The 27,896-nt window shown below is 37.1% G+C and overlaps 1 protein-coding gene across 3 annotated transcripts in view; it reads right to left on the bottom strand.

Moving 5' to 3' along the window:
• Window positions 1-27,896, bottom strand: part of SUGCT (succinyl-CoA:glutarate-CoA transferase) — a 538,921-nt gene that overhangs the window by 288,266 nt on the left and 222,759 nt on the right. For all 3 annotated transcript variants that reach the window (XR_013814318.1, XM_079786519.1, XM_079786520.1), the window contains exon 12: window positions 27,278-27,380. Coding sequence is in view for 2 of the 3 variants with exons in the window: in XM_079786519.1 (XP_079642645.1) it covers window positions 27,278-27,380 (103 nt within the window). In the remaining variant the exon portion in view is untranslated. The remainder of the gene's footprint in view (window positions 1-27,277; window positions 27,381-27,896) is intronic.

Genomic DNA, 27,896 nt, shown 5'->3' with positions numbered 1-27,896 from the left:
CTCAGAAAATAGACAGCAGCCTCTGTTTATTTCCCTGTGTAGATCTATTACCTCTTTTCCAGTAATTCAAGCCTGAAACCTTGATATCTTATTGAGCATTCCTCTTTCTTCACTGTCTCATCCAAGAAATTACTAAAGACTAAAATTATTTTGCTCAGAATTTTCTATATGTCACTTTCCACCACAACATCCCCTACTTTATCTCAGGCCCTTACCTTCTCTCCTCATCCTAGGTTACTGCAATGGTCTCTTAATCTCCTTCTCCCTTATCCTATATAATAAAAGGCTAATATGCAAATCAAACGAACTGCGGAATGACGAGTCGCTATGACGCGCACTGACCTCCAGGGGGAAGACGCTCAATGCAGGAGCTGCCCCCTGGTGGTCTGTGTGCTCCCACAGGGGAGAGCCTCTCAGCCAGAAGCCAGGCTCATGGCTGGCGAGTGCAGCGGCAGTGGCGGGAGCCTCTCTCGCCTCCGCAGCAGCGCTAAGGATGTTTGCCTGCCAGCTTAGGCCCACTCTCCATAGGGCCTAAGAGGGTGCAGGCCAAGCTGAGGGACCCCCCCCACACACACACCAAGTGCATGAATTTCGTGCACCAGGCCTCTAGTATTTATCATAAAAACTGTTGTCAAATAAAGCCGCTTTTATCATGATGCTTCCTTGCTCACAACCCTTCCTTACTGACAGAGTAAAGTCCGAACTCCATAAACATAAATATAAACATCTTCATTGCCTGACTCCAGCTTTATCTTCCACTCTTTCTTTATGTGAATCCTAAAGCTCAATCAGTTTTATAGTCACTCTCCAAACCATGTCCTGAATATTCCAGCAGCTCTTCTCCATCCCTCTCCACAGCTTGAGAAAAAAGACAATAGATGAAAAATGCAAGTGAGGATAGGCATTAAGGCGGAGAATAAATTAAAGCCTGCTTACTATCCAGGATTTAATTATAGATCAGTGCTTCCAAATTCATTATTTTGCCATATTGAATTTACAACTGTTAGGAGAAAATACTAAGTGTCTAAAAGTTTAACATCGGTCTTTGGTTAACCTATATAGCAGCATTTGGATTAAATATTAAGCTAGTGCTACTCCAGATGTCAGGAGTAAACATATTTATAAAGGAAGAGGGCTTCTGCTCCAGATGTGAAACTGACACCCTTTTCCTCTTTCCATGAAACTGCCCCTGAATCCAAGGTTCCTGGGTTTGACCAAATTCATTGCTGAAGTAAGAGGGATCCCTAATTTGTCCTTATGAAATGACCCTCCACCTACCAAAACCACTCAACTGAGTTCTTCAAATACATCTATTAAAAAACTAACAAGAATCATCAACATTTAGGGGAAACCAACAGAGTGATTAAAATGTTCCAAACAGAATTAATCCCTAAGAAATAAGAATTTCTGAAAGAAATACAACTTTTAAAAGGACTATCCTATATAATAAAGAGTTAATATGCTAATTAGACCAAACAGCAGAAGACCGTCCAGATGACCTTCGAAGCCAGGGCTGCAAGGGCCGAGGCAGCCGGGGCTGCAAGGGCCAAGTCCCTTGCACAAATTTCGTGCATTGGGCCTCTAGTAATTATTATAATTGACAAATCCAAAGAAAATATTGCATTCTTTTAAAAAACACTTCTCAGAAGAAAGAAGAGAAAGAGAGGAAGAAGAGAAGGAAGGAGAGAAATAATTGCCTATTTTGGAAATTAAAAATACTGTGGCCTCTAGACCAAAATCGTACACCTATGGATGAGGACAGTGGGGAGAGGGGGGAGGGGTAAGGGTAGGGGGTGAGGTGGGAACCAGGTGGAGGGGAGCTATGGGGGGAAAAAGTGGAACAACTGTAATAATCTGAACAATAAAGATTTATTTAAAAAAACACTGTGGCTAAAATAAATCAATAGTGAGTAAATATTAAGATGGATATGGATAAAATTCAATTAGTGACTTAGAAGATCATAAGAAATCTCCCAGTGTACAGTAAAAGGGAAAAAAAAGAGGTCTTAGCAAATACACTAAAAAAGGAAAAAACATACAGAATCAAGCATGTAGTGTAAAAAAACAAAATTAGCATTCTTTATCAACAATCTGACATCCAGTGAAACATTTAAAAAATTATTAAAATAAATATGAGTTTACTAAGCCAGATGGATATAATAACAACATAAAAAATCAGCAGCTATCTTACATGCTAACAATAACAAATTAGAGGATGCACCCCATAAAGATTTCATTCAGAACTCAAATAATACTCATATGATAACTGAGAATAAAGATGAAGTAAATGTGCCAAACATATTTTTAGAAAAACTGTCAATCTGTCAATCTTTCCATGGACATAAAATAAGGCTTAAATCCTTACTTAAGAAACATCATGCTTCTGAAAGGGAAGATTCAATATCATAAAAGTGTAAATTTGCCCTCAAATTAATCTGCAAATTACAGAAATCAGTCATATCACTCTAAAATCTATGCAAAATAGATTCATGAAACGAGCAACAACATTTTTTAAAAAGAAGAAAGTTTGGCCTAATGTACTATGCAATTGCAGTAATTAAAAGCCAGCAAAAAAACTAATCCAGGTATATGTGTACTAGACAGTAAGCAGAATAGAGAATCCACAAAAATATACATGAAATTTATTCTGATTATGGTACTATTACAAAAATAAATGACTTTGGGATATTTGGCTTTCATTTATTTAAAAAACAAATTAAGGTATAGTCTTATAGACAAAAACTCTTGAAATAATAAAGAGCTAAAAACAAAGCTATAAAATGTCAAGGAAAAAACAAATATGACCAGTTTAATAACTTTAAAAGAGTAGCTCATCTTATGCAAACACAAAGCCCAGGCATCACAAATGAAAAAAAAAAAAATTTATTTGACTACATTAGAAACTAAAATGGTCTTTTGGCAAAAATAAATAAAGCAACAAAAAGTATAAATAAAGTTAAAAGACAAGCAGCATTGTGGAAAACAAGTTTACTGTTTATAACTACAAAAGGAGTTATAATTTATAATATACAAAAGTAGAAATGTCTTAAAAGATAATAGCAAAATAGGCAAAGGATTTTAACAGTTAAGACAAATAGACATCAGAAAGTCCCATTATTTTTTTCCATTTTTATTTTTAATCTAGGACATGAAAGTGCTAATTCTAGTGTTTATGAAATGCAAATGCCATCAATTTTAGGCAATTAGATTACTGAGAGCTGAAAAGACTGATAATATCTAGTATTAGTGATAATGTGGGAAAACAAGCATTCTCCATTCAGTTTTGACTGCAGTATAAATTAACACCTCCTTTGAGAAGCATTTAGTAGGTTTTACAAAAAATTAAGTGGTGCTGACCCAGCCAACCAGAAGTAATACTTTAAGAAATTTATTCTAGCCCTAACCAGTTTGGCTCAGTGGATAGAGCATCAGCCTTGGGACTGAAGGGTCCCAGGTTCGATTCCGGTCAAGGGCATGTACCTTGGTTGCAGGCACATCCCCAGTGGGGAGTGTGAAGGAAGCAGCTGATCGATGTTTCTCTCTCATCGATGTTTCTAACTCTCTATCCCTCTCCCTTCCTCTCTGTAAAAAAATCAATAAAATATATTTTTTAAAAGAAATTTATTCTAGAAATACTTGCCCAAGTCAAGATAAAAATGAAGATGTTCATTGCCTTCCTATGTGTAGCAGTTAAACATTTCAAGTCACAATTGTAACATCTAAAGAAATTTGTTACTTCCACATAATATGCATTCTTTTTTAAAAGTAATAATATATTAATACTGGTTTATTAAATGTAACAAATACACCGTAACAATGTAAGATGTCAATAATTGGTGAAACTGGTGCCAGGTTCATGGGAACCCTGTACTATCTTAATATTTCTGTAAATGTAAAATTATTTTTTAATATATTTTATTGATTTTTTACAGAGAGGAAGGAAGAGGGAAAGGGATAGAGAGTTAGAAACATCGATGAGAGAGAAACATCGATTCAGCTGCCTCCTGCACACTCCCCACTGGGGATGTGCCCACAACCAAGGTACATGCCCTTGATCGGAATCGAACCTAGGACCTTTCAGTCCGCAGGTTGACGCTCTATCCACTGGGCAGAACTGGTTAGGGCTAAAATTATTTTATATTATTATTTTAAATTTTATTTTATTGTTGACAGTATTACAGATGTCTCCAAATTTTCTCCCAGTTTACACCCCTCCTCCCAGCCCCTGCCCCATTCCAGGTCTTTACCACACTATTATCTGTGTCCATTGGTTATGCATATATGTATATGAGTTCTTTGGTTAATCTCTTCCCATCTCCCCCCCTCCCTTCTGAGATATGTCAACCTGTTCCATGCCTCCGTACCTTTGGACCTATTTTGTTTATCAGTTTATTATGTTTACTAGAGCCCTGGTGCACAAATTCGTGCACAGATGAGGTCCCTCAGCCTGGCCAATCAGGGTCGATTGGGGCCAGCTGGCTGGAGGGAGGGACTGCGGGAGGTTGGCCGGCCACGGGAGGTTGGCTGTGGGAGTGCACTGACCACCAGGGGTCAGCTCCTACATTGAGCATCTGCCCCCTGGGAGTCAATGTGTGTCATAGCGACCGGTTGTTCAGTCCTTTGGTCACTTAGGCTTTTATATATATAAATTAGATTCCACATATAAGTGAAATCATGTGATATTTATCTTTCTCTGACTGCCTTATTTCACTCAACATAATACTCTCCAGGTCCATCCATGATGTCACAAAGGGTAAGAAGTCCTTCCTTTTTACATCTGCATAGTATTCCATTGTGTACCAGTAAATGTACCACTGCTTTTTTATTCTTCATCTACTGATGGGCACTTGGGCTGTTTCCATTTCTTAGCTATTGTAAATAGTGCTGCTATGAACATAGGGGTACACATATTATTTCTGATTGGTGTTTTGGGATTCTTAGGATATATTCCTAGAAGTGATATCACTGGGTCAAAGAGTAGTTCTATTTTTTATTTTTTTTTAGTAATTTCCATATTGTTTTCCATAGTAACTACACCAATCTACATTCCCACCATCGGTGTACTAGGGTTCCCTTTTCTCCACATCCTCACCAGCACTTGTTGTTTGTTGACTTATTGATGATAGCCATTCTGACAGGTGTGAGGTAATAGCTCTCTGATGATTAGTGATTGAGCATTTTTTCATTTCTCTTGGCCATCTGTATGTCTTCTATGGAGAATTGCCTATTCAGGTCCTGTGCCATTTTTAAATTGGGTTATTTGTCCTCCTTTTGTTGAGCTGTATTAGTACTTAATATATTTTATAAATTAACCCCTTATCAGATATGTCATTGGCAAATATGTTCACCCATACAGTGGGATCCCTTTTCATTTTGATGATGATTACTTTTGCTGTGCAGAAGCTTTTTAGTTTGATGCAGTCTCATTTGTTTATTTTTTCCTTTGTTTCTCTTGTCCAAGGAGATGTATTGGTGAAAATTCTAATGCAAAAGATGTCTGAGATTTTGCTGCCTATGTTTTCTTCTAGGATTTTTATGGTTTCCTGACTTACATTTAAGTATTCTATCCATCTTGAGCTTATCCTCGTGTGTGTTGTAAATGGTGATCTAGTTTCTCTTTTTTTTTTTTTTTTTTTTTTGCATGTACCTGTCCAATGTTCCCAACACCATTTACTCAAGATACTGTCTTTACTCCAGTGTATGCTCTTGCCTATTTTTTCAAATATTAATTGGCCATGATGATGTAGGTCGATTTCTGGGGTTTCTGTTCTGGTCCATTTATCTAAATGCCAATTCTTATGCCAGTATCAGGCTGTTTTGATTACAATTGCTTTGTAGTATAGTTTGATATCTGGTATTTTGATACCTACAACTTTGTTCTTCTTTCTTAAGATTGATATAGCTATTCAGGGTCTTTATTGATTCCATACAAATGTTGGAATATTTGTACTAGATTTGTGAAATATGCCATTGATATTTTAATAGGAATTGTAATGAGTCTATAAATTGCTTTGGGTAATATGGGCATCTTAATTATGTTAATTCTTCCAATGCATAAACATGATATATTCTTCCATTTGATTGTATCTTCCTCTATTTCTTTTTTCAATGTCCTGTCATTTTTTGTTGTTGTTTTGTAAAATTTTTTATTGATTTTTTTTAAAGAAAGGAGGGGAAAGAAAGAGAGACAGAGAGAGAGAGAGAGAGAGAGAGAGAGAGAGAGAGAGAGAGAGAGAGAGGGAGACATCGATGTGAGAGCAAAACATCAATCAGATAGAACCAGCAAACTTTTGGTGCATGGGACGATGCTCAACCAACTTTACCACACTGGTGAGGGCAATGTCCTGTAGTTTTCCAAGTACAGGTGTTTTTACCTCCTTGGGTAACTATTCCAAGGTATCTTATTTTTTTTGTTGTTGCAATGGTAAATGGAATGGATTCTTTAGTTTCTCTTTCTGAGAGTTCATTATTTGCATATAAAAATGCCATCAATTTCTGCTACTTTGCTGAATTCATTTAACAATTCTTTAAAAATACATATTTAGATTATTAAAATTTAAAAATAATGCTATATAATAAAAGCCATAAGGGTGTAACAACCATAATGACCACCAGGGGCCAGCTGCTCAACCCAGGAGGAGGGGGAGGGGGGCGCAGTGAGGCCTGGAGGTGCACGCTATGGCCCAAGGATCTTGGGAACCGCAAGCCCAGAGCTTGCTTTCCAATAAAAAATTAAAAAATAATAATAAAAAAAAAAACTGGCCAATGCTGCCACCCTGGGAAGAACGGCTCTGGGAGGGAAAGGCGGAAAGGCCTCCCCAGGCCGCGCCTGACCTGGCTGACACTCGGCAGGCTCGCAAGGACTCAGGCAAGTGGTGGATTGCGGCTGCTGCTGCTGCTGCAAGGGCCAGGCCGAAGCTCAGGCAAGCGGCAGATGGCGGCTGGTCCCAGGCCCACGCTTGGCAGATAAAAATCAGGAGTGATATCTCTCGGCTGTGAAGGTCACCCCTGAGGAGCCAATGGTCCCAGACCCACAGCAGGCCACCCAGTGGATGGTTCCAGGGCCAGGGAGTGAACAAGAGAAGGAAGTCCTTGAGATGAGATACTTCAATTAGTAATGGCAGTACTTCTTGATCTGAAAGACTCAGCAACAATAAATTCACATATACCCCAGGTAAGTGTAGAACAAGTGAAAGCGTTTTGTTTCTATCCTGACCACATCCAGTTTTAGTTTTATCACATTTTCTATAATCTAGATTTTTCACCTATATTCTTCAGTGCATGACAATTCCAGGTACTTTAAATCCTTTAGTGACTCTTGCAACAAAATTATTTCCTTTGGAGTGGCATCTTGTTTTAGAAGCAAAACTTTAGAAAGTATACCGGCCAAACTGTATGAAAATGTGTCCCTTCTAAACTTTTCCATCCTTTCTCCTGCATCTACCAGGTAACCTGCAGCAGTAAACACCTTCTTTGGGGACTCTGCAGTGGCATGTGAGTGTCCTACTAAATGATAAGAGAAAAATGAGTTGAGTTATATTACCTGGGATACTGTGACCACACACCAGAAGTATTACAGAAGTGAGAGCTGAGATGGAGTGGCAAATTCCTCATCTCAAATTTGGTTTGTCCAGGCAAATAGTTCATTCTGTTCTTCTTCCTACTCAGCAAATAACCTAAAAGAGTCCTAGTTGTTTAAGTTTTATAACAATATTCTTTGAAATATAATGGGTAATATTTTACCATATTCCTTTCATACCCATTATTTCATTTAACCTCATGATAACTTCGGAAATCAACAGTATCAGCATTTCACAACTCACAAAGCTGAGGCACACAGGGGTAGATGTACTAAAAATTACTGGATTGAAACGCCGATATTCTCACCCAAATTTCATCTAAACTATAAAAGTCCCTAGAAAGCTTAATAGCCACCAGAATTTTTTCAATCTGTCTCATTTTTAACCTTTCTAATTATATTCAATGCTATATGTTGAAAATTATGGATATTTTAGTATTATAAGAATATTGTAAATATTGTATATTTTAGTATTTTGGTTTTATTCCACATGTCTAGGAAACCTGCTAAATATTAATTGGGTGTCAACCCTTATTTTGACTTTTCTTTTTTCTTCTAGTTCAATAGAAAAATTCCCATATTATCTCTTTTTTATTTTTCTTTCTGTCTGTAATAATTAAGCCAGTTTCCCTTTGTTTATCTTATAGTATTTTAAACTTTAAAATTAGAAGCTATTCAGCTTCCTCTATTTAATAATTAGTCCAAATTCCAAAGCATCAGATAGAATAACAGAGTCACATGCTATTGATGACTTGTCATTTACTCAATACCTAGAACAAATGAGTAGTTGAATGAGTTTTCAACAAAGTTGAAGATTTTTGGACACTTTTATAAATTATCCTAATTCACATAATGTCATGGCAATGTTAGCTCACTTACTAGAAGGAAAATCCTCTTGAATTATTAAATAAAAATAAGCTTTGTTTATTTGTTATAAGCTAATAAAACTTATCAATAGCCTGTCTTATCTTTTATGAATTGACTCCATTACATTACTTTTTAAAATCTACTTACTGTTCTGTCCATTTATTTTATAGATTTAATTCAGACATATGCTGTCAGGATTTCCTCAACCTATTCCTATTCTTAGCTCAAAGAATTTTTTACATCTATTATAGCATCTAGCAACATCTCTTTTACAGTGTTCGTTTCATTGCATTTTAAATTATTTTTTTAAATAATTTAAGACATAGAGAAGAGTTGAAAAATAGTTATAAGGAGTTTCTATGCACTCTTTACCTTATTTCTCCTAATCCTAACCTGTTATGTAACCATGGTACAATTGTCAAAACTAAGAATGTAATATTAGTACAATGCTATTAACTAAACCATAGATTTTACTTGGATTTCACCAACTTTTCCACTAATGTCCTTTTTCTATACCTGGATCTAATTCAGGATTACTGAAGAAGAAGAAGAATTGTTATTATTATATATAACTAGAGGCCTGGTGCATGAAATTCGTGCATGGGGGCAGGGGTGTGTCCCTCAGCCCAGCCTGCACCCTCTCCAATCTGGGGCCCCTCAGGGGATGTCCGACTGCCAGTTTAGGCCCAATCCCGCTGGCAGTCAGACATCCCTCTCACAATCCGGGACTGCTGTCTCCTAACCATTCGCCTGCCTGCCTGCCTAATTGCCCTAACTGCTTCTGCCTGCCAGCCTGATCGCCCCCTAACCGCTCCCCTGCCAGCCTGATTGACACCTAACTACTCCCCTGCCAGCCCGATCACCCCCAACTGCCCTCCCCTGCTGGCCCAATTGCCCCCAACTGCCTTCCCCTGCTGGCCATCTTGTGGTGGCCATCTTGTGGTGATGTGGGAGCAGCCATCTTATGACAATGTGGGGACGGCCATCTTATGACAACATGGGGGTGACCATCTTGTGGCGGCCATCTTTTGATGACATGAGGGCATCAAATGAGGGCGAGAGGGCCACCTAGGCTTTTATTAGAATAGATGATCCAAATAATAAAAATATCATTTGAATTACAACTTAAATAACATACTAGTAAATATCCATTTGTTCATCCTATCTAATAAAAGAGTAATAGGCAAATTGACCATACCTCTGCTACACCCACAAGCCACGCCCACCAGCCAATCAGGAACATGTATGCAAATTAACCCAACCAAGATGGCTGCGGTCACGGAGCGAGCAGGAGGCTTGGGTTTCCCCAGCAATAGAGGAAGCCAAGCTTTCCACACACCCTGGCCGGCCCAGGCCTCCTCTCAAGGCTACAAAGTTTTGATTATAGAAGATAAATAAATCCCAACAAAAATGGCTGCAGACATGGAGCAAGCAGGAGGCTTGGCTCTGCTCCAGGCTACAAAGTTTCAATTGTAGAAGGAAAATAAATCCCAGATACCAGGGCCTTCGCTTGGGTCGCCGGGGGTTGTGGCCGGCCTGCAAACCACCACAGGCCCCTCACCCAGGCTGCCCCACACCCCAAGTGAACCCCCACCCTGATCCTGGACACCCTTCAGGGCAAACCAGCTGGCCTCCACCCATGCACCATGCCTCTATCCTATCTAATAAAAGAGTAATATGCAAATTGACCATCACTCCAACACAAGATGGCTGCCCCCATGTGGACACAAGAGGGCCACCACAAGATGGCCAGCAGGGGAGGGCCGTTGGGAGGGATCAGGCCAGCAGGGGAGGGCAGTTGGGAGGGACCAGGCCTGCAAGGGAGGGCAGTTGGGGGCGATCAAGCCTGCAGGGGAGGGCAGTTAGGGGTGACCAGGCTGGCAGAGGAAGGAAGTTGGGGGTGACCGGGCCTGCAAGGAAGGGCAGTTGGGGGGGACCAGGCCTTCAGGGGAGGGCAGTTAGGGGTGACCAGGCCTGCAGGGGAGGGCAGTTAGGGGCAAACAGGCTGGCAGGGGAGCAGTTAGGCATCAATCAGGCTTGCAGGGGAGTGGCTAGGAGGTGATCAGGCTGGCAGGAAGAAGCGGTTAGGGGCAATCAGGAAGGCAGGCAGGTGAGCAGTTCGGAGCCAGCAGTCCTGGATTGTGAGAGGGATGTCCAACTGCTGGTAGGATCGGGCCTAAACGGGCAGTTAGGATCGGGCCTAAATGGGCAGTCGGACATCCCTAGAGGGGTCCCAGATTGGAGAAAGTGCAGACTGGGCTGAGGGACACCCCCCCACACCATGCATGAATTTCATGTACCAGGCCTCTAGTACTGATATAACAAATGATTAAACAAATAATTGGGGTTAAGGGACAAGTCTTTTTTACAGAAGTATTAATAAATGTAAAAGGAATGAAAGAAGTAGAAAATTACCATGAACTATCACAGTAGTAATTGCTGTAGACAAAATTCACTAGTGAAGACTTAAATTAGTGGGTGAATGTTTAATGAAAACATGATATTTGCAATACAGTGCCATCTTCCATGTAATGTAGTTTGAGAATTCCTAACCCAAATTCATTTGAAAAACAAGTTTACCAACTAGAATACATTATCTCTGTGTGCTAATTTGTGTCTTTAGCTTACAGTATCCAAAATAAATAAATAAATAAATAAATAAATAAATAAATAAATAAACAAACATTTCCAAAAGTTAGTTAGGTCAGTTCCTTTCTTCCCTATTCTTTTCAGTGTAATATTCCATTCATTTGTCACAGTCTAGATAGTACCTTGGGGTTTCTTGACATCTTGGTTGATTTTTTTCTTAATTTACTAGTACATATTCTTTACAGTATAGAGTTGTATGGGTTTTGACAAATGCATTAAGTGCTCTATTCACTGCCACAGTACCATACAGAACAGATTAATCACCCCCAAAATCCTCTTGTGCTGCCCCTTTACATTCAATCTCTACCCACACTCTTAAACACTATCAACTACTCATCTGTCTCTAACTATATTTCTGCCTCTCTTAGAATATTATATAAATGAAATTATATAATATGCAGCCTTTTTTTCCTGATTTATTTCAGATAGCAAAATGGAGTTAAAATTTACCTAGTGTGTATGGAGGGGGAGGGGATGGTAGGAAGGAGGTTCTGAGAGGTATTTGGAGACTTCCAGAATGATAACATGAGGAGCTCCACGAATCCAGTCCTTGGTGAAACAACCATTGCTGATGAAAATTATTATTTAAAACAACCATTTAAAGTTACTTTAAATTATCCTCATGACATACAGCAAAGGAAGAAATATTTAATAAATCTCAATAAGAATATCAAAAGTCTGTGGCACTTGAGCCACAACCACTCACTCCACAAACCCCCTCCTTTCAGCAGCCTCTGAGATCAGCAGGATAGAAGCCCTACTCCAAGTGGGCACATCCAAGTACACAGACTCCCAACCCACCCAGCTCCCGGCCAAGCGCTAAAGTATATCTCCAGAAGGTTCAGGTCAATAGCATATCTCATTTCTGCTCCACTCTCAGCTCAGTATTGCAGTCTCTGTTTCAGGAAAGAATTATTAGAGGGCTGTCTCCTTCCACACAACTCCAACTCATAGAACAGAGGCTCTACCCAGATAGGACGGGCCAAAAATATTGAAATCCCAGTTACTTTTGTCCCAGCTTGCTCATAGAACAGAGGTTCTATACTAGGAAAGGCAAAACACAAAGGCCAGCCTGACTGGTGTGGCTCAGTAGTTGAGCATCAACCTGTGAACCAGGAGGTCGTGATTGGATTCCCAGTTGGGACACATGCCCAGGTTGTGGGCTCAATCCCCAGTGTAGGGTGTGCAGGAGGCAGCTGATCAATGATTCTCTCTCATCATTGATGTTTCTATCCCTCTCTTCCTTCCTCTCTCTGAAATCAATAAAGATAAAAAATGTATTAAAAGCACAAAGGCCAGAAGCTACCCCTAACCCCAGTGCCTTGCTCATAAAGCAGGGGTGTCACTCTGAGAGAAGTCACTACTGTCCCTGCCTACAGCTCCAGAGCAGTCCCTCAGAGATGTACCCCAGAGGGAGAAAGAGAAAATAATAACAGAAATGTCAAGAGTTATCCCAAAGGAACTGACTATATTTGGAAGGAGTATGGGGAAGAGCATTACTAAGGATGCTCTCAAAAGCAATGGAGATTTGAAAACTTTCTGGTAGGCAATTAATAAAAAAGAAAAAAAAAAGTAAACTGGAAGCCCAGGGGAACGACAGTTAAGTAGGCCCCTTCCCTGTCCTGGGTTCAGAATAAACCACAAAGACTGGCCTTAAAATCTAACCCTGCAAAGGGGGACCAATGTAGTCATTCAAACTGTGGAGCTATTCATGCTCAAGGGAATTGCTAAAAAAAAAAATAATAAAATAAATAGAAAATAACCTGTCAACTAATGGAAACTAACAACAGGATGTTATATCAACAGAGGCAGACAATTTGACAGAGAGATTGAGAAAAGTAAGAGACTGCTAAAACCAAGGTAATCCTAAAATGACTCTACAGATGTCTGAAGCTACACCCTCTATATGGATATATTAAATGCTTCAAACCATGAATGTATTGGGGGGGGGAGGGAGGGTGATACTTCATTAAATCAGTCCAAGTATAAAATTAACCAAAGAAATACTAGATTTGTCCACTGAAAACTACAAAATATTTTTGAAATAAAGAAGAGTAAATAAGTGGAAAGACATAACCTCTTCATGAATCAAGAGATGGGATCAAATTAATGGTTGCTATGGATTAGGAATGGGGTAGTGGTAGATGTGACTACAAGGAGTGGCATAAGGAAGACAGATCTTTGTGGTTATGGAACAGTTCTGCATCTTGATTGTGGTTGTGGTTACATGAATCTATACATTGGTGTAACACAATGGGATAGAACTATATGTACACATTGTACCAATATCAGATTCCTGGTTTTGCTATTATACTATTTTATGTACGATGCAATCACTGAAGAAAACTGAGTGGGGAATTCAGAGGTCCTCTCTGTACCATCTTTGCAACTAATTGTTAATCTAATAATTTCAAAATAAAAAGCTTTAAAATATTACTGGTGGTAAATGTTGATAATGGATGAGGTTATGCATGTGTAGGGATTATGGGAACTGTTTGTACCTTGTTGATTTTGCTATGAACCTAAAATTGCTTCAAAAAAGAAAGTCTTTATGGAAAAAAAAAAGTTGATGCTCTAAGTAGGTTGACATTACCTTTAGACTAGGCTTCACAGTACCAAAATGGAGCCACCACAGTTCAGTTTCTTGTCTGAGACCTGAAGATTCAGAATTCACTCATAATCTATTTCACGAGTGTCAACTATGTTCAGAATGATGTGCTAGGAGAGAAAGAATTACTGTACTTGGTTGGCTCAAAGCAAACATGAGATTAATTAATAATCACAGATACCAAATTATTTCTTGGCAAGGAGAGCAAAATATTTCTTGCCAAAAAAATCTAGAATATGTTATATCCATTTGCCAGGGTATCTTTTTATGGTATTAAGTAACTTATAGAGGGTCAAGTTAATAATTAGAATATTGTTAAAATGGCAGAGCCCAAATAAAAGTCCAACTTTTCAACTATAAAGACCATATTAATAGCCACAACACTCCCTTCCTTGGGGAATCATCTAAATATCCCTAAATCTATTCTAGGCCTATGCAACCAAAATCCCTGACACCGGAGCTCTGGGATCCATGATTTGGAAAAGTTCCCTAGGTGAATTTAGTGCACATCCTGTTTGAGAACAACTGCCCAATGATATAGAAGAGCTTACAACAACTATTGACACTACAGTGTAGCACTAAGAAATTGGAGAGCATCTGAAACCAATTTTGAAAATTTAACCATTTTTCATAAAAGTTAAATGAGACATATCTATTTTTCAAAAATGAGAATCTGTAGAGAAGTATTTCCAAGAGTAACTGCATTCTGGTAACATTTTAATTACATTTTATAAATTAGCAAAAATCTGTTTGGTAAAGAAAAGATGAATTTAAATTATCTTTCATTTAAATTCTTGACAAGGGATCAACTACAATTGTGAGGAGAAGATCTGAACACTTGATTGAGTGTGAGGCTGTCTTAGTGTTCCTCAGGCATCAAAACCACAGCTGTGATGCAGAAATATCAATAACAGCTCAGGCTTCATACTACTCAGGGTTTCATGTCCCTAAAACAGCAAAGGGAGAATTATTATAATCAATAAATTTGAGTTGTGAGAAAACAAAAGCAATGGCATATAAGAATCCTCTGATTTTTTGTAAGCATTGTTTTTATATTATGAAACCCTGAAATTTAACATTTTATTTTGCATGTTCAATAGAGGACTGTCCCATTGCCACTTTACACTTTTTTTCTTTTTATCAGGAAACCCTTTATTTTAATTAAAAAAGTAAACAAGCCCTCAATATACGTATAAAGCATTTAAAAGTGTATTAGTGTAAATATATTAATATAAATGTTCAAAATTATAACATTTGCTTACCCCACAAGCAATATAAAAATTAGGGTTTTAAATTTATAGTTCATTATTTATTAACTTCTTAAGTCAATTTATTTTTATATTTTGTTTCCAATTACTTATTACATGAAAGTTCTAATTTGCATAAATAAGTACCTATAGAGTATATAAACTTTTTGAGCCCTTCAACTAACAACTATTTCAGACTTCTCTTCAAGAAAAATGATCTGAAGACTTTTTTAAAAATAGCAAGAAACTTTTCTTTAAAATAGAAACATTTGAATTCAGATACTACGGAGCAACAAGTGTACCCTATACATCTCCCACTGAATGTGGCTATAGAACCTAGACAGAATACCTAGAGCAGCTACTCAAGGATTCAAAACTAAATAGCAACAAGTGGATTAGGGAAGAACAGAATTCAAAACCACCATATAAATGTTAAATTTACCTTTTTTAAAAAATGCTATATCCCTAGTCTGAACTTACATAGAAAACCAAGAAGTGTGTTTTTGCCCGTCCACCCCCAAATTCCTATTTGTTGAAACCAGGTCCTCCAACATGATGGTATTTGGAGGTGTAGTCTTAGAGAAGTGACCAAAACCTGTGGGCAAATCCTTCATGAATGATATTTACACCCTTATAAAATTATGAGACCTGTTAGGGGTCCCTCACCCCTTCCACCATGAGAGGACAGAGCAAAATAAATGGCCACCGATGAACCAGAACGTGGGCCTTCATCAGACACTGAAGCTGCCAGTGCCTTGATCTTGGATTTTCCCAGCCTCCAGAAATTTGACCAATACATTTCTGTTGTTTATTAGCCACCCAGTCTATAGTATTTTTGTTATAGCATCCTGAACGAACTAAGACAGGTACAGACAGAAAAAAAGCGCCAGAAGCAAGGAATGAGAAAGGGAATGTATAATACTCAAAGAAAGTGTGGACATATCCCACACCCTGATTTCCTAGAAAGGGGAGAGGGGTCAGAAGTTGAATGGATCACCAATGCCCAATAACCTCTGACCAAACACTGACTTAATAGTAAGCTACTCAGACCCAAGCAAAATGCCTCAGAAGCTATACTTAAAAATAAAATCACAGTTATCCCTGAAAGTCTGGGAAATGGTGTGCAGGTACAACACTGTGTTCCTTCAGAAGCAATCACAGAGGGAATCTGCAAGCTAAGAGTCCCTAGCTGAAAGCAGGGGGTCGGGGGGAAAGTAAGCTCCCTGTACTGTGATAGCAACCTCCAAATCACACTCATTCTACTATGAAGAACAAAAATCTAACTGGCTAAGGGCAACCTTTGAACAATAAGTGGCTTATGCCAAACCAAGAGTGACCCCTAAGTTAGATAAAAATAAGTGGAAATAATCTGAGCTGGGACATCAGAGGATATACATTACAGGGAAAACAGACTTCACAGAATTGGTACAGCCAAGTCACTGATGTTTGACTTAGTAAGCAACAAGTGAAACAACCCCTGGGTCTAAACAACTTCTGGATCTAAAATGTCTAGACATCAACAAAAAATTATGAGACATGCAAAGAAATAGTCAAGTGTGTCCAATAAATAGAAAGAAAAAGCTGGCAATAGAAACTGCCTTTGAAGAGGCCCAGATGGTGAACTTAGAAGAAAAGAACTTCAAAGCAGCTATCATAAATACATTCAAAGAACAAAAGGAAACCATGCTTAAAGAATTAAAAGAAGATATGAGGACAATGTCTCATCAAAGAGATAATATCAATAAAGAGATAGAAATATTCAAATTATTAAGAGGAACCAAATGAAAATTCTGTTGACCAGAGAAATGAAAAATTGACTAGAGAGGCACAGCCATATATTTGAACTGAAAGAACCAGAAAATTCAAAGATAATAGAGATTATGCAAGCCTAGAACAGAGAAAAAAATGAAGAAAAATGAACAGTCTCAGAGAAATGTGAGACACTATTAAGCATACCAACATACAAATAATAGGAGTACCAGAAAGAGATATGAGGAAGGGATGAAAATATTTTTTAAATGGCTGAAAGCTTTGCAAATTTCATGAAAGCATTCCTCTACACATCCAAGAAACTCAATGAATTCTAAGTAGGATAAATGTAAAGAGATCCACACATACCCAGACACACCATATTCAATGTTTAAAGACAAAGAGGAAATCCTGAAAGGAGCAAAATAAAAATTAATAAGATTAATATTTAACATTTCATCACACACCATGAAAGTCAGAAGGCAGTGGAGCAACATATTCAAAATGCTGAAAGTAAAAAACTACCAAACTACCAAATATTGTATCCAGCAAAACTATCTTTCACAAATAAAGCTAAACTAAAGATAAACCAAAGCAGGTAATTTGTTAAGTAGCAGACTTGTTTGAATGAATACAAAAGAAAATTCTTTAGGCTGAAAGTAAATGATACCATAAAGCACTACAAATCCACACACAGAATACAGAAAGAATATCAATAAAATAATTATGTAGGCAATTATTTTTTAAAAGTATAATTGCATACTTCTCCTTTCTTGACTGATTTAAAAAGTTATAGCAATAAAGAATATGTATATAAGTGTACTGTTGGGCCTATCACATATAGAAAAGGCCTATCTTTGTCAATAATAGCACAGGGAGGTAGATAAAGCAAAAAGCTCTATTGGAATAAGGAAAGGACATCAGATCAAACTCAGTTCTATAACCCAAAACCATAGGAGGAAATTAAGAGAAGACAGCATAAATAAAATTAATATAAAAAATTCATAAATATAGGCTTGCTCTCATTTCTTCTATAAGCTTCCTGGAAATACTTAATATTATATAACATATCACATAGAGTAATAATTATAACAGTGGATTGCTGAGTTTACAATACACATAGATGTTTCATATCTATATACACAAAAAAGGAACTATATAGAAGCAAAGTTTTCATATTTCACTGTAACTAAGTCAATATACAACTGAAGTCAATTCTGATAAATTAAGTTGCATATTACAAGCCCACAAGAAACTAGTAAGTAAATAACTAAAAAAAAGAGAGGTACTTTAGATTCAAACATGCAAATAGGTTGAAAATAAAAGGATAGAAAAAGATGTACAATGCAAACAGCAACCATAACAGAGAAGGGGGCAGCTATACTAATATCAAAAAGTATATATTAAAAGAAAAAAATGTTACTAGAAGTAAAAAGGGACATTTCATGATGATAACAGGGACAATCTATCAGGAAGATATAACAATAAGCATATATGCACATAACAACAGAGCTCAAACTACATGAAGCAAAAACTGATTGACAGGAGAGATAGACAATTCAACATAATAGTTGCAGGCTCCAATACCCAACTTTCAGTAATGGGTATTATGATCAGTTAGTAGATCAGCAAGGAAATTCAAGAGTTAACAATGGGATACACAAACAAGACCTAACAGGCATCTATGAAATATGCCAAAAACTACACATTCTTCTGAAGAACACCTGGAACATTCAGCAGAATAGATCCTATGTTAGGCCATAACACAAGTCTAAATAAATTTGAAGAAGCTGAAATTATACAAAGTATGTTTTTTATTTTACAAATAAAATTAAAATCAACATTTAAAAGTTTGATAAATATATACAAATGTGGAAGTAAGACACTCCTATGTAATCAAAGTTCTGAAATTAACCCTTACATTAATGGTCAAATGATTTTTATCATAAAGTACTAAGAAAATTCAATGGGAAAAGAATAGTCTTTTCAACAAATGATGCTGGGACATCATGATATATCCACATGCAAAATAATAGGTGGGATTCTCCACCTCACACCATACCCAAACATGCACAAATGAACTCAAAATGGATCACACACCTGAATGTAAGTCAAATTATAAAACTTTTAAAAGAAATTATAAGTGAAAATATTCATATCCTTAAATTTCTTAGTATGAACCTAAAGTACAAGAGACAAATATAAAGAAGATAAATTGCAAATTCCGGGTCCATTTTTAATTGCTGAGTTCTCAAAGAACAGAATTCCATTCCAAGGTCCCTTTATACTATGACTATGCCATTTTGTATCTATTCCTCCTTCATTGTTAATCATTTTAGAAAAGTTCTTAAAATATCAAATGTGCTCAGTCCCTGACAATCTTGTTCATGTTCAGTACTACAAAAATGTTTTATTTATATAAGTAACTACAAAAATGATAATAAAAAGTGTTTTCATTAGAATAACTGTGAAATCATAACACTTAGTATTGACATCTGTTTTAACTATTCAAAAATAAAGTCATTTTAAATTTCCACTTAAGAAACCATTTAAGCTATGAGAATATTTTTAACATATTTTTTATTGATTTCAGAGAGGAAAGGAGAGAGAAAGACAGAAAGAAACATCAATTATGAGAGAGAATCATTGATTGGGTGCCCCCTGCATGCCCCCTGCTGGGGATTGAGTCTGCAACCCCGGGCATATGCCCTGACCGGAAATCGAACCTGGGACCCTTCAGTCTGCAGGCCAAGACTCTATCCACTGAGCCAAACCAGCTAGGGCAAGCTATGAGAATATTTTAACCATTTTTCCTAATTAAAAAGGTAGTATATGATTGTTTTTTAAAAACTATACTTATTTTTACAAAACTGAAATTATATTAAATATAATTTTGTATGATGTTTTGTTCCATTTTTATGAATGAACACTTTGATGTCATTCCTCAAAAAAAATATAAAGGCAATATATTGTTCCACTGTATTAACAACTTTCAAATTACTTAATCTACATTTCAGTTTAAAAATAGGCAAATAACTTGAATAGACATTTATTTTAAAAAAAAAATAGCCTTCAGATGTTCCCAGGTCAATAAATACATAGAAAAGTGCTTGACATCACTAATCACCTGGGAAATGCAAATCAAAACCACAATGAGATATCACCTCACACCTGCCAGGATGTCTATTACCAAAAAGATCAGACAAGTGCTGGTGAGGATGTGAAGAAAAGGAAACCCTTGTGCTGTCGGTGGGAATGAAATTGATACAGCCACTATGGAAAATGGCATGAGGATCCGATTTTTTACTTCCCTAAGGTTACACTTTCTTGGTTTTCATTTTTTACCTATAAAAAAATATATTAGGTCTTTGGTTTGAGAGTTCACAATTTAGGAAAAGTCAATGATCATACTTTGTATTTCTACTCTGAAATACTTTGAAAACGTTAGAAAAATATGAGATATATATGTTGTGTTTGATGACTAAGCTGTGCTTAAAAGAAAGAAATAGATACAGAGAAACACTTTATAAAAATGAACAAACAAAAAATACAAACAAAATTTTCACATGTTCCCAGATCAAAAATAATTTTAAAAATCAGTGAATAGTAAAAGTTGAAACCCTCCATTAAATTCCTCTTATTCATTGAGAAGGAATTTATTACTAGTACAGTAAAGTAATTACAATAAGTATTTAAAAGGATAAAGAGTTCTTTGGTAAGTTTAAAGTCTTTTTGTCAGATTTTAAGCTTTTGTTAATTCATTTAATGCTGTTTTGTGCCTATTATTTCTCCCTTTCTACCATGTAGTTTATATATGACTTCATCAAAAGCACTATATGGTAGGTCTTCAATTACTGCTTGCTGAATGAATAGAAGAATGAATGAATGAAAAAAATGAATAAGTGACTATGGTTTCCTTTGTCCTGAACCATGCCCTTTATGTTTTTATGAAAAGATGAAAAGGGAAGGAGGGTTTTTTTTAATTTAACATAAATTCTACAAACTTATTTCCATCAATGTCATTCAAGAAATGCTCAAGGCATTCCAGTTGGATATACAAATATCTAAATACATATACATGTATGTGTATATAGATCATAGTTCAAAGATATTGGCACATCCAAATTTCTTAGATATGTGAAAAAAATGAACAGAGAATAACAATAATTTTATGTGACATTTCAATGAGTTTCCTCTTACATAGTAACACATAAGATGTTTTTGTTTTGTTTTTTTGTTAATCCCCATCTGAGAATATTTTTCCCATTGACTTTTAGAGAGAGTGGGAGGGAGGAGTAGAAAGAAAGATAGTAAGGGCGGGGGACATCAATATGAGAGAGACACATCAATTGGTTGCCTCCCACTCATGCCTCAGGGCCAGGGATCGAACCTGCAACCCAGGTACATGCCTTGGCCAAGAATCGAATCCATGACCCTTTAGTATGAGCTGATGCTCTAACCACTTAGTGACACTGACCAGGGCCACACGGTGTTTTGCATTTAGATTCTTCTCAACTCAACAAAGTACAATCAGGTATTATTGCCTACTACCCTGTATTTTAACATAAAATTGAAGCATAAACTTTCAATTTTTCATTTAATCACTGAAGTCTAACATAGGTTGTTTCTTCAAAATTAAAAATATTATACCCAGGTATCATAAAACAGACATATGCTAATGTATCTGAATTTGTTCATCATCTAAAATGCAGCATGTGTATGCAGAGATAAACATAAAACTTATTTTGCATCTCCTTTGTCTACTATGAATTACTTTCAGATACTGTTTTGCCTCAGGTCTTCATCCACTGCTTTCCAGTTGCAGAGAGAGCATTGCATGTATGCATTTCCCAGCAGCACAGAGACAAGGATACAATTTTGTTTATAACTCTCCCAGGGCTATGCAACTGCATTTTAGTAAATATCAACTAATGTCAATGAAATGGTAATCTTTAAAACACAACAGTGTGTGTGTGTGTGTGTGTGTGTGTGTGTGTGTGTGTGTGTGTGTGTTAGAAAAAGCTTAACAAATTAGTCTATACTTTGGGGTGCCTAAAGCACATATATTGAAGGATTTTTTCCCAGATGCTCAGATATTTTGCCAAAATGTGCTAAAACAAAATCACTTAGAGGATATGAGCTAGCCTAGAGATTAATAAAACCTCCAACTTCACAGGTTTCCACAAATTATTTTGTGAAAAGAACAGATAATTTTAAACTATCAAATATTTCAATACTTCCCTCTGTTTGTTTCTATGACATATTTATCCATACAAAAGATTTGCTAAAGGAGTTGTAATGGCCTTCTGGGACAGAAAGAATAAGGTTTCTGTAGAAAATGTTAAATTAATTCTGATGGTGATGCAAAGCTAAGGAAGGGTTGTTAGGGGATGGCGTGCTGCCACAGGGTGGGGTTTTGTTTTGGTATCCTTTTAGAGCCTGCAGGTGTTTGGCACTAGTTAAGATCAGGGCCAGCTGTGATATTTCAGTTCTGATATTTCCCTCCCAATAGTTCTCAGAAGTGATGCTTCAGGGTGATGTCTTACACCTGATGTATTCAACGTGTGTGGTACAAATGGGAAGGCTCTGTTAAATAACACCAGTTTTGTGACACCCTTTGCCCAACCAGAGGTCACAGCATCAAGGAGAAATAATATGAATCAGAGGTTTAGTCATGTATATATTAAATAAATATATATATACATATTAATTGAGCAGTTCATTCAAAGATAGTAATACACTAGAATCGCCAAACATGCAGTCTGAAGCAAAATACAGAAAGCAAGATAACACATTCTCTTTAGATTCTCATGGTTGATAATGATGCTTTTAAACCCTTTCAGTGGTGAAATCCATACCTATTTTTGCAGGAATTTGAATAGTTTCTATTAAAAGCTGCATTTTCTTTTTAAGTTTATTTGGGTTGGAAAACCTCAAACCACAATGTATTTCATGCACATGTTCCCAGGGGTATGTTAAATGGGACCATACTGAGGTCATCTAATAAGTTTTTTAAGCTTTTTAAGAATTCCTTTAATGTACTACACAATCTTGGCCTGATTAAAAAAATGTTTTAAGAAAGCACTGGAAAAACAACTATTAAAATCTATATGCAGATAATCTATATTATCTATAATAATAAAAGCATAATATGCTAATTAGACCAGACAGCCGAATCACCTTCAGGACATCATTCCAGACGTCCTTCCAGACGAAGACAGGGCAGTAGGAGCTGAGGCAGAGGCAGTTAGGGGCAATCAGGCAGGCAGGCAGAGTGGTTAGGGGTGATCAGGCAGACAGGCGAGTGGTTAGGGGCGATTAGGCAGGCAGGCAAGCAAGGTGGTTAGGGGTGATCAGGCAGGCTGTCGAGTGGTTAGAGGTGATCAGGCAGGCAGGCAGGCAAGTGGTTAGGGGTGATGAGGCAGGCAGGTAGAGTGGTTAGGCGTGATCAGGCAGGCGAGCGGTTAGGAGCCAGAGGTCCCGGATTATGAGAGGGATGTCTGACTGCTGGTTTATGCCCAATCCCTGGAGTTGGACATCCCCCAGGGGGTCCCAGGTTGTGAGAGGTTGCAGGCTAGGCTGAGGGATTCCCCACCTCATGCACGAATTTCGTGCACCAGGCCTCTAGTACTTTTATAATGCAAATAATTTTCTATAATTTATCATTTAGGGACAAAAATACTACCACTAATAAAAAGGTTTTGGATCAAATATTATCAATAAATATAGACCAACTCCCCACCCACATAGTATTCCTAATTAACTCATCAGTGGATACCTGTAGCATCATTTTAACTGTGCAAAGGTCTGCGGCATATAATCAGAGATGGAAGGTAGAGAACCTTGCATCTACCAAAGAAAGAAAAATCAACTGCTGTTTAGGTAAAGTAAAAAAAGAAAAGATTTCTCCAAACACTAGACCAGTGATGGCGAACCTATGACACGCGTGTCAGCACTGACACGCGTAGCCATTTCTGATGACACGCGGCCGCTGAGGCGGCCGCATGCCGATGATGAAACATTTGCTGCTCCTGAGGATGAAACATTTGTGAAATAATATTTTTTCCTCAAAGTGACACACTACTCGAGTTATGCTCAGTTTTTTGGTGAAGTTTGACACACCAAGCTCAAAAGGTTGCCCATCACTGCACTAGACAATAATGAAATTATTTAGGTTAGAAATAGTTTCTACCATCCAGTGAATTTTTGTTGCCTACCAAGATGAAAATGTAAACCACAAATGAAATGTAAATGGTTCACTTGATAAGTACGGCCATAAAAAACGCTCTCCTACTTGGTGATGCTTCAAAACCTTTGTGTGTGCGTATGTGTGTGTGTGTGTGTGTGTGTGTGTGCGTGCGTGTGTGTGTGTGTGTGTGTGTGTGTGTGTTTGGCTAAACATACCCCCTTTCACCTCATCAAAGTCTCACGTTCTGCACCATGTTCCAGGCCTTGTGCTTCACCCAGGTCAGTTTTCGGTGGAACCAGCAGCTGTGCTGGCACAGCACACACGGAGCTGGGCCACAGGCGCCGGCAGTGCCGCCCCACATCTGAACAGAAGTGGCCGGCTCCACGCACCCAGGGCCAAGAAACTCCACAGCTCATCAGGGGGGAAACAAGGGAGGACACCTTAAACGGAAATTATACTTTCACGGAAAGTGAAAAATAAAAGGATTTTCAATCATCAGAAACAGTGAGTGGTTGAGAACTTCTTGGCATAGAGTTTGCTGATTTTTTTTTAAGGATATTAGTTAGAGCTCAATTTGAAGCTAATGATCTCCATCTCCACAGGTACACTGGGTGTTCCTCTACCCATCAACAAAAGTAAGTAAAAGAACGTGTTTTTTGACAAAAAACTAACCACAAATGGCACCATCGAAACCAGAGCTCCTACCGTTCCTTGAGCATTTACACCTGGCAGTCCCTTCTGTGTGTCCTTACTCAACATGATCTCATTTACCATTTTCAGCAATAAAGGAGAGGTCCCATTTCACCGCTTTCCAGTCGAGGAAGCTGAAGCCTAGAAGTTTCTAAAACTGCCCATCAATTTGAACTCCATGGTCTTAACCATTACGTTATGCTTAGTCCCTGAGCTTTTCAACCAAAGGCTTTTCAGCCAGGCCCATAGGTAGAGCTTTGTCAGTCACTGGATCATTTGGAAAAATCTATACTTTGCAGAGAATCAGTTCATTCATTTGCTGATTCATGCATCAACAGATATTTATTGAGTACTTGCTGGTGAAGTCCATTTTGAATTTATTTTTCAGAAAGGAAGAAAATTACCAAATTCATACTAAATATCTTGACCCTGGTACATTAACAATAAAGGTTTCTTGAATAAACTATCAAAATAGTTACTTTTAGATGCCCTATTTAAATTTGTGTAAAATCAGTTATTTTACACAAATTAAGAAAAATACTCTGATTTTTTTCACAGTCTACATTCCTTCAAAATTCAAAATTATATGCACTTCCTTCTAAATGAGCCAAATATCTCCAAGCACTGGGGAAAGGCAATGCCCTTTCCTCTTGTGCAAAAAAGTCCTACTTAACAATTGTCATAGTTGCCTCTGGTTATTTTTTAAATGTAATAATAATACATTGCCCTCTAGTCTTACTAAAATACAGATAAATTTTATACACACAATTTAGCATTTAAATTCCATAGAAGAATAAAATTATGTATAAGAGACCAACTCTACTTTTGCAACTAGAGTAAAATTATCAACAACCATCACTGTATGCTTAAGAATTTTTGAGGTTAGGATTGTAGCAATTAGAATCTATTTTTTGGTGTGTAAGAAGGCAGTTTTCAGAGCCTTTGAGGGTAGAAGGAAAAGTTGGTATCCTGGCTTAGATAATTTCAACCTTCTCCATTTGGGAAATGAGCTAAGTACTGGAAATATACCATAGACCAATAATAGAAATTTCTTACAGGTCAAAAAATTGAAATAATTAAACTTAACTACAAGAGAAAATTGGAAATGAAAATTCTAATTATCCTATATTCAATTTGAACCAGCCCATAAAGTAAACAATTTTAAGGTGATGGGTGTATCCTTTTTCATCAAAGCCTAAAAAATAGGTAATGTTAGAATATATCTAAAGATTTTTTTATGGTAACATTCTTTACTTTAATGACTTTACCCCTGATTAAATACAAGTGGAGCAACAAAACTGCTGAAAAACTCTCAGGAATTATCTCTGGAGAAATATGCCCTCCAAATGATTTTAAGGTAAAGCCCTACATAGCTTTGTATCAGTTTTAAGCAGAAAAGTAACAATAAAAACCAACCATTCTCCCCCCTTCCCCCCCCCACCCCGCCAGAACAGCGTAAAGCCAAAGATTTGCCTTTTATTCAAGGTTATGAAGTAAGAAGACGGGGTGTGTGGTCTACCACTTTCAGAGTGTGTGCATTGCTACCTCACCACAAGGAATCACAAGGAATTAATTTGCTGATGTGGTGGGGACCCTTTCACATAAACTCAGTGAGTATCAAGTGGGCTCCCTCATTTCAAATACTTATTGACCATTCGTTGTTTTATTATAGACAAAGCCTTGCCGTATTCACAGTCTTGGCTGAAAAATAGCACAGAGCAGAATTCCTAAATTCATTCACTTTTTTTCTTCAGTAAATATTGTAAACATTGAATTAAATCAATATATTTTCTTTTAAATATATATATTCATGTAAGGTAAAGATACCAAAGTAAAGGGTTAGGTCAGTTTTCAAAAAGTGTATCCCATTTTCAACAATTCATTTCAAAGAATATCTGTCACTATATAAATCAAAAGAATTTTTAAAAATCTAGAAATTCAAAACTTTGAAAACTGATAAGATGTAGAAATAATCACAGTGAAACCTTCCCAGAGAAATGGAGTTCTAGCTTTTGGGATTAATATATGAATCTCAGAAATGATAAATTGCTTGCCATGATATTGATTAAAATAAAAACATTATTTTGACACTATCTAAAAATAACCATTTAAACAATATTATAGAAGAACTGTGTTGTTTTTCAGTTGACCCTTTTTCCTGGGCCCCACTAAGGAGCCTGTATCAAGGTAGAGCACAAATCTCTATTCAAGTACAATTTATTCTTCATGAATAACACACATTAATCAAAGCATATAAAAGCCTCTCATTTGCAGAATTAACTATGCCTTGCTTTGTACACTTTAAGAGACCTATATTACGAGAAAGAGGCTGTAACTGTGAAAGTTCTCATATTTCTTTCTACAGAGGACGTTTTCTGAATGTCTGACCCCAACATCTCAGTGGTCTATATTTCTATTTTTCAAGGGAAAAATGCCCTGACCTTGGAAATTTTATGTAGTGGCGGCTAAAGAAATATGTTAGATCTGGTCAACATAAAAGTATGATTGTAGACAGCTCATTTTAAATTCTAATTCTTTCTATTTAATACCCATAGTTTAACATAACAGTAAAATATCAAGTTATATGATTAAAGTGTAAGACTAATGACTAATTTATATTTATATGAATCAATCTGGATAGAAAACAAAAGCAAATTTTTGTTTTAATCATGGTGTAATAAAAACTTCAAAAAGCAAACCTGAGGTTCTGCAAATACATTCTTCATATTGTTTATTGGGCCATAGGGGACCTTACTGCCTTCAAAGAGATGTAACCACTTGCTGGTCATTTCTTCTTCAAACCTAGAAAGAGACCGAAAAAGGATGCATTTTTATACTTTAAAGAAGGTGTCTGGCCAGTGTTGCTCAGTGGTTGAGCATCAACCTATAAACCAGGAGATCATGGTTTGATACCCAGTTAGGGCACATGCCTGAGTTTCAGGCTCAATCCCTGGTTGGGGGTGTGCAGGAGGTGGCCTGTGGATGATTCTCTCATCATTGATATTTCTATTTCTCTCTCCATCTCCATGCCTCTCTGAAATGAATAAAAATATATATTATTTTTAGAAAAGGTAACTTTTTTTCTCATGTGACCCTCTTTCGCAGCAACCAGTAATGGCAGTGTTTTCTAGTTTCTTTGCTCCTAGTTTTGAGAGAATGTTGCCTATATGAAATGGCTTACGTTGCATTGTAGCCAACCAGGTAGAGTTGTTGAAAATCCATGATTAGAGATGTGATTCCTCCTATTTCTGTCCATATGTACTTTTAAACAGAGATTCCCTTTGAGAAGAGAGATTATGTGAAAAATGGTATTGAGTT

Source organism: Cnephaeus nilssonii, assembly GCF_951640355.1.
Source record: "Cnephaeus nilssonii genome assembly, chromosome: 12".
Classification (NCBI taxonomy): Eukaryota; Metazoa; Chordata; class Mammalia; order Chiroptera; family Vespertilionidae; genus Cnephaeus; species Cnephaeus nilssonii.
The sequence above is the reverse complement of the archived record's forward strand: the minus strand, read 5'-3'. Positions and strand labels throughout refer to the sequence as shown.